The sequence below is a fragment of the Drosophila navojoa genome, chromosome 3, assembly GCF_054131105.1.
Source record: "Drosophila navojoa isolate 15081-1374.11 chromosome 3, UAZ_NAV_1.0, whole genome shotgun sequence".
Lineage (NCBI taxonomy): Eukaryota > Metazoa > Arthropoda > Insecta > Diptera > Drosophilidae > Drosophila > Drosophila navojoa.
Genome location: NC_142891.1, coordinates 28,919,260 through 28,930,692, shown reverse-complemented (window position 1 = coordinate 28,930,692; position 11,433 = coordinate 28,919,260). Strand labels below are relative to the sequence as shown.

The window sequence follows — 11,433 nt, the reverse complement described above, 5'->3', positions numbered from 1 at the left end:
CTTTCAGAACTTAATTATAATGTTCAGATGTATGTACATTCCAAAGCAGTCTCTACGAGTTGAAATACGCCTTTTACAAAGGTGAAGGTGAGGGGTCAAATTTAGGGGTGGCAGGTAAATTTGAACAAAAACAGAAATTGTCTAGAATGCATCTTAATATACATTTCAAATTTGGGAGCTCTAGCTCTAAAGGTGTAAAGATATAATTAAAAAACTAGCTTTCGATAGGGCTTTTAATTGATAATAAAATATCGAGAGTTATTATCGATTTTTAGTGATAAACTCGATATGCGCGTGGTATACACGGACCTAGGAAAAAAAATTTCAAGTCGCTAGCTCTTATATCTTCTGAGATCGACGCGTTCATACATACGGACGGATATAGCCCTGTCCGTCTATCCGTCCGTCCGTCCGTTCGTCTGTCCGTCCGTATGAACGCCGAGATCTCAGAAGATATGAGAGCTAGAGAGCTGAGAGAGCTTTTGTGTGCATATTCGTGTATACCATACGCAGTACGAGTTTGCTTTATTTTTTCGATAACTCATCCGATAAGAATATCCGATCGAGAATAATCGAAAAATTGATTTTGTTTTTTGAGCCTCATCGGAGTACTATTAGACGTGGAGACTTTAGATTTACTGTGTATATACATATGATAAATACAAACAAAATTTTGTAATCAACAGATTTTGGATACCACGCCCCCAGATACCCTGAACCCTCCAGTCTGATATTCCAATCACTCTACACTTCTTTTAGGCACTCATACACACACACACACACACGTGTTAGAAGGTGCTGCTAACTGCGCAGTAAGCAGCGACTGCGCTTGGGCTGCGCTGCAGTGTGGGCAATATTATGAGAATTTATTTGTTGAATAATTTAATTTCTACACGTACGATCTTAATGAAACTTTCAGAACTTAATTATAATGTTCAGATGTATGTACATTCCAAAGCAGTCTCTACGAGTTGAAATACGCCTTTTACAAAGGTGAAGGGTAGGGGTCAAATTTAGGGGTGGGGGGTAAATTTGAACAAAAACAGAAATTGTCTAAAATGCATCTTAATATACATTTCAAATTTGGAAGCTCTAGCTCTAAAGATGTAGTAGATATAATTAAATAAATAGCTTTCGATAAGGTTTTTAATCGATAATAAAATATCGGGAGTAGTTATCGATTTTTAGTGATAAACTTGATATGCGCGTGATATACACGGACCTAGGAAAAAAATTTCAAGTGTCTAGCTCATATATCTTCTGAGATGGACGTGTTCATACATACGGACGGACAGGGCCAAATCGACTCAGCTCGTAGTCCTGATGAAGAATATATATACTTTGTGGTCTGCCACGCCTCCTTCTGCCTGTTACATACATTTTAAGAAAAGTAAGAAAGCTCTAGTCGGGACTGCTCGACTACGAGATCCCCAGAACCCTTCGATTAAATGATATTTCAATAATAATTCGGACACACACACACACACACACACAAATACAGAGTGCCTGCAATAGCAGTATGTTACGCCGCAAGCAGTTCACGCGACAACAAGAGCCTACGTATTGGTGGAATGCACAAATAGGTGACATTCGTCGCAAATGCATCGATGCGAGAAGAAGCTACCAACGGGCTCGCGGTAGATCTACGTTTTTTGAGAAACAGTTAGCTTACCAGGCAGCTAGAAGACAGCTGAAGAGGGCCATTCGGGCAAGCAAAAGAGAATGCTTTTTAGAGTTGGGCGACACAGCCGAATATGACCCTTGGGGCAGGGCATATAAGATAGTAGTTAAAAGACTATACGCAGGTAGACAGGTGCAGCCTGCGGATCGTCTGGAGCTTAAATCGATTGTGGAAACGCTCTTTCCAGAAAGTTTAAGCTCCATTCACGCCCCTGGGTCCGAGTCTGCTGATCAGGGCTCAATGAGCACTGAAATTGTTTTAGAGAGGAAGAAATCATGTTAGCTCTCCGGGGTCTTAGAACCAACACTGCTCCAGGGCCGGACGGGATCCCAAATCGTGCGCTAAAGCTAGCCCTCGCCTTGCACCCTAATACGTTCGCTGAATTATTCAACGAATGTCTAATACAAGAGACGTTCCCGGCAAAATGGAAAGCCCAGAACCTGGTGTTGCTACCCAAGGCTGGCAAACCACCAGATGAGCCATCGTCATATAGACCGATCCGTCTCTTAGACACCATGGGAAAGGTGTTTGAGAAATTGATCTGCTCTAGACTGGAGACTGCGATTACTAGCGCCGGAGGCCTGTCACCAAACCAATTTGGATTCCGGAAGGCCCGGTCAACAACGGATGCGCTAAACAAAGTTGTTGGTCTGACCACCTCCGCCATCCATGGCACAAGATGGAAGCATGGGACGAAGCAATACTGCATTATTGCGACCCTGGACGTAAAGAATGCCTTCAATACAGCTAGTTGGGATATGATACTGAATGCGCTGTCACAATAATCTTAATATCTTAAAGAAACAATAAAGAGTTACTTCAGAGGAAGAACACTGGTATACAATACGAGTGAGGGTCCCCAAACTCATACAGTGTCAGCTGGAGTACCCCAAGGCTCAGTGCTGGTGCCTCTCCTATGGAATATCATGTACGACGGCGTACTGTCGATGATGTAGCTGTCGTAGCCATAGGAAAGGAGCTCAAAGATACAGAGGATATGTGCAGCGAAAGTATCAATCGCTTACGAAGCTGGTTGACTGGAGCTGGGCTCGAGCTAGCGGCACACAAAACTGAAGTTGTCCTGGTCAGCAGTCGCAAAAGAGTGGAAACTGCCAATATAAAGATCGGCAGTGTCACCATTGCGTCAAAGAGGGCGATAAAGTATCTTGGTGTCATGATAGACACAAGATTAACTTCCCGCACACGCGGGGACCTAAACAGCAACGACGCATCCTTCTAATGAGCGTCATTAGGTCCGTCATCCTCTATGCTGCGCCCATATGGGCAAGAGCGATGGCAACGCCGAGCTACAGCCGGGGCATTTGCGCGATCTACAGACTGAGCGCAATCAGAGTCCACTGCGCTTTCAGGACTATCTCCGATGACGCGGCGCTCGTCATAGCTGGTATGGTACCACTGGAGTACTTGGTCGCCGAAGCCGTGGAGCGAAATTCGCACGCGCCTACGCGACTCAACGCTATCAGGGCGAACAGCATTGCACGATGGCAAAGAAAGTGGAATAGCTCAGCTAAAGGGCGGTGGACGCACAAGCTCATCCCGGAGCTTGAGCCATGGGTCAACCGCAAGCACGGCGAGGTAAACTTCTACCTTACGCAGATCCTCTCGGGACATGTATGCTTTCGGAGCTATTTGAAGCGCTTTGGCCACGAGGAATCTGACGAGTGCCCCTGGTGCGAGCGAGGTCATGTGGAAGACGCCAACCACATTCTTTTCGAATGTGGACGGTTCCTGGAGGAGAGGCGTCGTCTGGAAGAGGCAGTGGGCCGCTCCATCAGAGCGGACAACAATGTCAACGCCATGCTGTAATCGGAGGAAGCTTGGCCACAGTGATGATGGAGCTCCGCAGAGTCGAGCGAATGAGAAGTCGAGCAGCCCCAGGCTAAGGTAGCGCACAGTGCTTGCGAAGCAATGCTTTACGGCCGTCCCGCAAGCATCGCGCACTATCCTAGACACCACGCAACTTGCATCCTGTATTATTATAAAAAGCTGCTAATAAACGAATATATAAAAAAAAAACACACACACACACACACACACACACACACATACATATACAGGCGATTGCGCTCGGGTTGCGCTGCAGTGTTGGCAATATAATGAGAACTTATTTGTTGAATAACTTAATTTCTAGACGTACGATCGTAATGAAACTTTCAGAACGTAATCATAATGTTGAAATGTATGTGTATACCGAAGCACAAATCTCTAGTATTTGATATACGAAGGGGTGAATATATCTTCTGAGATCGACGTCTTCATACATACGGACAGACGGACGGACGGACAAACGAACAGACGGACAGGGCCAAATCGACTCAGCTTGTCGTCCTGATTATGAATATATATACTTTGTGTGGTCTGCCACGCCTCCTTCTGCTTGTTACATACTTTTAATAAAACCATTATACCTTGATTTCCCATTTTCAATGGGTTTAGGGTACGAACGTTGCAGTTCCCGATTGGGGAATACACATTCACATCCCATCAGCAATTTAGTATTCAAGTTTAGCTCTAATACTGGAGAAAATTCAATTTTTCTAGATTTACCACGCCCCTACTGGGCGTAGACGCTTCATTTTTGGCCAGCTCATGGAACAAGCTAACCGTATCCTAGCTGCAAAATTTGGATGCTTACGCTCAAAACATGAAAAAAATACAGGGTTTTATTTGGGGAATCGATAGAGGAGGTTACTAGTAACTGAACTATCCAAATTTAAACTTTCGCTTTTAAGCTTTTATACTTTAGGAGATATAAACTTTTGCGGTTTGCCACGCCCCCTGTGGGCGGACATATATATGTCCACCAAAATTTGTTGGTCTTGGGAGGTCAACCCGAGTATATATACCAAATTTGAGGTCTCTAGCATCAATAGTGCCCAAAAACGGTCTAGCTTAAAAACTCTAGGAGATACAGTTTTATCCGATTTTCCACGTCCCTAATGGGCGTAGATATATCCGCAATAGCACGTGATCTTGGGTGGTCGATGCGGATCTACACTCAAAATTTCAGCTTTCTAGCTCTTCAATTAATATGACTCTGGCATATCGGAAAACGCATTTTCCGATTTGGGTAGTGGGTGGATAGGGATTTTAACACTTTATAAATCGGAGATATACACGAGTATGTGTTCCAAATTTCAAGTCTCTAGCTTCAATAGGGCCGAAATGAACTGCGTTCATACGGACAGACGGACGGACAGCAAGGCGGACATTGCACAAATCAATATACTCATTTCACTTTTGTAAATGAGTATAATTAAAATATAAGGTTTCTTACTTCTAGAAAGAGCAAGATGCTAAAAATGAACAAGAATACAATCTATTGAATTCTTAAAATTATTGAATTTTTAGCAAGAGACAGCAGTTTTACGAATTATAGTGATTTTCGAATTTGGGCGGGAGAAATTAGATCGATTGGATTGCATACCTTTTCGATAAGAATTTGTATCGTTATTGCGTTTCCTATATTTATTTTTTTTGGAAATCGATAGTCGTATATAGTTATAAATATAGTATATCACTAAGATTGTTACTAATTTACTTACAAAAAAGTAAGTAAGAACACTTGGAATATAAATCTCTCTCCGAAATTGTAATATAATAGTGTACATATTTACGCCTATCACTTTGTGGGTTATTGTCAGGGCTGCAAAAAATGTCTACGGTTTTTATCGAATAAATTAATTCTGGTGTTTTGTTTATAAAAAAAAAATGCATAGAGGAAGTAAGTCGAATGGACGTTTGGGGAAAAACAGCTCTCGTCCGCCAGGACTGAAAGGCAGAGACATTGGCATGTACTACAGAAATCTTGCCCGACAACGTCAGAACTCAGACACCAAAAATGAGCCCAAAATCAATTTGAGTTGCGATGTTAGTGTTCCGCCTGGAGTTATTGCGCGTGTCAATGAATACATTGATCAGTTTAAGGCAGCCCGGAAAGCTGGGCATAAGCATTTGGATGAGGATTTCCAGCAGCAATTTCACCACATGTTAAGTATGAATTTCGCTGCCTTCATAGAAGAGACAAAAAAACAGAACCAAGATTTGAATTTACAAAACAGAAGCCTAGATGCCCACCTTGTGGACAAACAAAAGGAACTTCTTCAAAATGCAGACTTTCGAGCGCGCTACGAAGATCGTATGAAATTGCCCGCAATGGTTCACGCAGCAGAAATCATCGACGCTGTGGATAAGAATCAAGTTTTGTTAATTGTGGGCAGCACCGGCTGTGGTAAGACAACCCAGGTGCCGCAGTTTCTGCTAGACGATTGCGTAGCAAAAGGAATAGGATCTTGTTGCCGTATCGTGTGCACGCAGCCTCGTCGAATCTCAGCTATAACAGTGGCTGAGCGTGTTAGTTATGAGCGTGTGGAACCCATTGGACATTCTGTAGGTTACCAGATCCGCTTAGAGAGCCGGAAGCCTCGCGAACGTGCCTCTATAACGTACTGCACCACAGGAGTGCTCTTGCAGCAGCTTCAATCTGATCCGTTGTTGCACAGCGTGAGTATTCTTCTCCTGGATGAGATACACGAGCGGAGCATTGAGACCGATTTGCTTATGGCATTGCTCAAAATTATACTGCCACACCGGCCTACCTTGAAAGTTATATTAATGAGTGCGACGGTGCGGGAGGAAGATTTCTGTAACTACTTTAATAGATGCCCAATGTTTCGCATAGAAGGTGTTATGCATCCGGTCGAAGTTTTCTACCTGGAGGATATTCTCGCTATGACAGGCTATCAATTTGACTGCCGGAACAGTAATCGATGCCGTCCCCGCCTGGATCAGTCAGATCACAGAATCATGATCGAACCTTATATACGACAGGTGCGCGACAGGTACGATAGCAAAGTGCTTGAACAGCTGCGAGTACCCCATTCCGAAGGATGCGAGGACATAGAGTTCATTGCGAGTCTCATATATTATATATGTAACAATAAATCAGATGGTGCTATATTGGTCTTTGTGCCTGGATTCAATAAGATATCACAGTTACATAACACTCTAAAAAACCCACGTTCACCTTTGGGACAGCGGTGGCGCAACCAGTTACTCATCTTTCCACTGCATTCAATGCTGCCCTCGGTGGAACAACAGTCTGTGTTCAGGCCAGCCCCCAAAGGCAAACGAAAAGTAATTATATCCACCATTATTGCCGAGACTTCAGTAACCATTGACGATGTTGTTTACGTCATTAATACGGGCCGAACCAAAGTAACTGACTATGATATTGAGACAAACATACAATCCCTTGAGGAGTGCTGGGTAACGCATGCAAATACGCAGCAGCGCAAGGGGCGTGCGGGCCGTGTTCAGCCAGGGGTCTGTTATAATCTGTTTAGTCGGGCACGAGAGGCTCTGATGTCAGAAGTGCCAACTCCAGAAATTTTGCGTTGCAAACTAGAAGCGATCATACTTAGTCTCAAAGTACTGCATATCGATGATCCTTACGCATTGTTTCAAACAATGATCGATCCCCCTGCTCAACGAACCGTGAGCATAGCCATTAATCTACTTAAGCGGTAAGTTGTGTTGATCCTTTAATATCGATTATAAAATTGTATCTGCTCCAACCAGGATAGAAGCGCTTGACATTGATGGTAAGCTGACACCGCTGGGCATGCATCTGGCGAAGCTTCCAATTGATCCACAAGTGGGTAAAATGATTGTGATATCAGCACTTTTTCGTTGTGTGGATCCCATTACATCCGTCGCAGCTGCTCTCTCCTACAAGAATCCGTTCTATACGCCCTTGGGTCAGGAACTGCGGGTAGACCAGGCCAAGCGCAGGATGGCCCAAGGAATGCACAGCGATCATCTAATGATACATAACACAATCTGCAACTATCGCGAAAGCGTAGAGAACCATAGAGATCGTGACTTTTGCTACAACAACTTTCTCAGTCACATGACACTTCAGCAGCTAGAACGTATGAAGTCTCAATTTTGCGAGCTCCTCAGTAACTATAAGTGAGTAACTATTACACGTGAAGATATTAAAATAATCCGAGTGTGTCAATGCATATAAGAGCCATCACGTTCCTCATAGTAAAGCGCGAAAGATCAAAACCAGAACGATTGCAATTTCATATGTGGAGAAAATACATATAAGCTGCGAAGTCCTTATATTTATTACACTCAATAAATAATTAAACTTTGTCTATAGGTTCCTAAATTCAACGAACTGTTTGGACCAATCATCTAACATTAATTCTGATAAAATTCCCCTGCTTCGTGCAATAATTGGAGGCGGTCTCTATCCCAACATGGCGCATTTGCGGTAAACTGTATTTAAAGACTTCTTAAAATAATTAATATATCATTTAAATTCTCTAAATAGTAAAGCCCGACAAATAAAAAATCGTGTTCGCGCGATTCACAATATGACGACTGATGATGGGCGGCGTGTAAATTTTCACCCTTCATCGGTAAACAGCGGCGCGACAGGATTTGACTCAAACTATTTTGTATACTATCAGCGGCAGAAGTCAACAGATCTCTATCTGCTCGACGCTACAATGGTGTTCCCAATGGCACTTATAATTTTTGGTGATGGCGTCGAAACTGGCGTTGTAGATAATAGACATTATCTGTCCGTAGCCCAGACCTACTAGTAAGCTTACGATGAAACATCACATTATAGATTCTTTTCTTACGGTCTTTGCTTATCTTGTTTAGTTTTAAATGCAATACAGAAACGATTTCAGTAGTGCTGGATTTGCGTTCCAGTTTACAGCTCCTGTTGCTTGAAAAAGCTTTGCATCCAACGCCTATCGAGGAAAACAGCAATGCTGATAAATTAATCAAGTAGGTTAATAAAAAAAAAAAAAAAAAAAAAACAAGTAAGACTCAAGTCGAGCTGCTCGACTAGGAGATACCATGAACCCTACAAGCTGAAGGGGGCGTGGTATCCCAAATCTGTAAATTACAAAATGTTTGTATTCATCATATGTATATACACGTTAAATCTGAAGTCTCCAGGTCTAAAAGAGATAAAATGAGGCTGAAAAACAGAATCAATTTTTCGATTATTTTCGATAAAAGGTTTCGGATGATTTATCGAAAAATTAAAACAAACTCGTACTGCGTATGGTATACACGAGTATGCATGCCGAATTTCAGCTCTCTAGCTTTTGTATCTTCTGAGATCGACGCACTCAGACGGACGAACAGACGGACAGGGCTATATCGGCTCAGCTCGTCGTGCTGATCAAGAATATATTTTATGGGGTCTGCGATGATTCCTTTTGATCGTTACATACTTTTGCACAAAACCATTATACCCTGATTTCCCATTTTCAATGGGTGCAGGATATAAAAACAAGAACGTTGCAGTTAGGTGTTACCAGCTGCATAATTTCATTCACATCCCATCAGCAATTTAGTAGCTAAGTTTTGCTCTAATGCTATAGAAAATGCAGTTTTCAAATTTCAAATGCATTTTCCGATTTGCCACCCCCCTAGCGGGCGAATCGGGAAAGTTTTTATAAATCGGAGCTATAGTGTTAAACTTCTAGCTTCAATAGTGCTGAAATAAACTGCGTTCATACGGACAGACGGACGGACATTGCGCAAAACCAATATACTTATTTCACTTTCTGCTATATTTTAGGCACTAGAGACCTGAAATGTAGTATATATACACAGGTTGACCACCCAAGTCCAATGACCTCTCAAGCTATGATGGATTTATCTCCGCCCAAATGGGGGCGTGGCAAACCGCAAAAGTTAATATCTCCTACAGCTTAAGAGCTAGAAGCAAAATCAAATTTGGATAGTTAGATTACTAGTAATCTCCTCTATCGGTGTCCCAAAAATAATTGTTACGCCTCTTTTGGGGCGTAGCATATCGAAAAATACCCTGGAATTTTCACATATTTTTTAGCGTAAGAATTCTACCGTTAGCTTGTTCTATGAGCTGGCAGTATTATTCCTGTACAGTATTACAGGAAAACTTGGATACTAAATTGCTGTTGGGGTGTGAATGAGTATTCCGCAGTCGGTTACGACCGACTGCAACGTTCTTACTTGTTTTTTTTTTTTTTTTATAAATATGTAATTATTATATATTATTTCATTCTTTTTATAGAGCCATTGAGCTTCTGCTTTCAATTGATGAACAAATGGGTGACGACTTTGAAATCATGTCGGATGAGATTGACAACATTTAAATCAAGTATTGCCGAACATAGATGTATTCTGATATGCTCAAATGAATGTGAAATAATTATACTATTGATTTGAAATTATTCAATCAACTTATGTTACCGAAATATATTTGTGTCTATATCAAAAATTTTATAAAATAAATATTTCAGAAATTATTATAGCTTAAGCCTAATTATCGTCAAGTAGACGAAATGCGTTGCGTGAACGTAGTACCTGATCATCGGATTCATCATCATCTGCGTTGGTTTCGTCGTTAGAGCTATTTTCGTCATAGCTATCTTCGCCTGTATTAAAAGAGTGGATAAAACTATTCACCAAGTATATTGTGCATAACTCACTGTCCGAGCAGATGGAAGACGTATCTTCATTAGTTTCGCCGTCAGGCTCATAATTATGAACTTGATATTTTTTAACTTCGGCCAAATCAGGATGTTCACTCCAGCTTTTCCGGTTATCAACATAGCCAGGTGGATAAAGCTGAAATATTAACTGCTGCTGTCCGGATAGACACAGACGTAAAATGTGATTAGCGGCACGATAACGATCAGGGCGAGCTGCCTTGGCGGTTAGAAATCCTCGTTTATACGCCCAGGCATCTGCGATAGCAATAGCCGACCACTCGTCATATTCTTCTGGCAGATGCAAGCGCAAGCGCTGTGGTAGATTTACGTGCTCAGCCAGCAATTTGAGCGAACGATAAGGCACTTGCAGCTGGGAGATGGGAAAGCTGCCAAGCAGCACTTGCAAGCTCTTTGGCGTGCTAGAAGGAAAGACAAGGCCTGGACAGTCGCACACACGTACGTTTGGTACCAGGAATATGGTTTGGAAATGTTTGGTGTGACCTGGTGTACGGCTAACACTGACAACTTTACGCCCTTTTAGGGCATTGATTAGTGATGATTTTCCCACATTTGGAAAGCCGATGCATCCAATGGTCAAAACGCCGCTGTTGTATTTCACATGCTGATGCGGTGTAGTTTCGGTGACATTACTAATTCTCGATTCGCCTTGGTTATTTGTGGTTGCTTCGTCATCGTCCAACTCGTCGGTGCACATATCATCACGAATCTTTTGCAGCCATGCTGAGAGATCTACATCGTTTTCAACAATTTTTTGACACTCGCGATAGATATTATGCACTCCCTCCATACTTTGCCGATGAGCACGTTGGAAGCGACTACGTTGAGTGCCTTTTTGGCTACGCATTGAATACGATGCGAAAAGCACAACCGGAAGCTCTGGGTATCGCTCATTGAAATAGTGTCGCCAGGCAACGACAGCCTCAGCTGCGACTAGATCCACTTTATTAAAGATGACAATAGCTTGTTTCTTTATCGTGTGAATAATATAATCATACAAAGATGGTGGGAACATCAGTGACGCATAACGAACGTCCACAATGATTAGTAAAATATCCGAGAACTCAAGCACACGCCAAAGCTGACGCCACGTTTCCAAGTTTAACTCGAAAAGCGAATGCTCCTTGAGATTGTTGCGCTTTGTTTGTAGTAATTCGTCAACATACTCCTGCAATATCATCATCGCTTTATCACTTTTTA

General features: G+C 42.3%; 2 protein-coding genes across 3 annotated transcripts in view; one reads left to right on the top strand and one right to left on the bottom strand.

The window, feature by feature from the left end:
- The window catches only part of Ns4 (Nucleostemin 4), a 139,353-nt gene that overhangs the window by 127,156 nt on the left and 764 nt on the right, over positions 1 to 11,433 (bottom strand). The window contains exons 3-4 of one of the 2 annotated variants that reach the window (XM_089257669.1): positions 10,213 to 11,401; positions 10,045 to 10,158 (exon numbers count right to left, since the gene is read on the bottom strand). In XM_089257669.1, coding sequence (XP_089113795.1) covers positions 10,045 to 10,158; positions 10,213 to 11,401 — 1,303 coding nt within the window. Of the gene's footprint in view, positions 1 to 10,042; positions 10,159 to 10,212; positions 11,402 to 11,433 lie in introns of those variants that run through there. The other variant, XM_030387879.2, reaches the window with a different exon arrangement.
- On the top strand, positions 5,391 to 10,431 carry Rhau (ATP-dependent RNA helicase Rhau). The gene is made up of 6 exons (XM_030387876.2): positions 5,391 to 7,227; positions 7,283 to 7,675; positions 7,872 to 7,985; positions 8,046 to 8,318; positions 8,384 to 8,512; positions 9,795 to 10,431. The coding sequence occupies exons 1-6, from the start codon at positions 5,414 to 5,416 to the stop codon at positions 9,874 to 9,876; spliced, it is 2,805 nt and encodes a 934-aa protein (XP_030243736.1). The 5' UTR covers positions 5,391 to 5,413; the 3' UTR covers positions 9,877 to 10,431.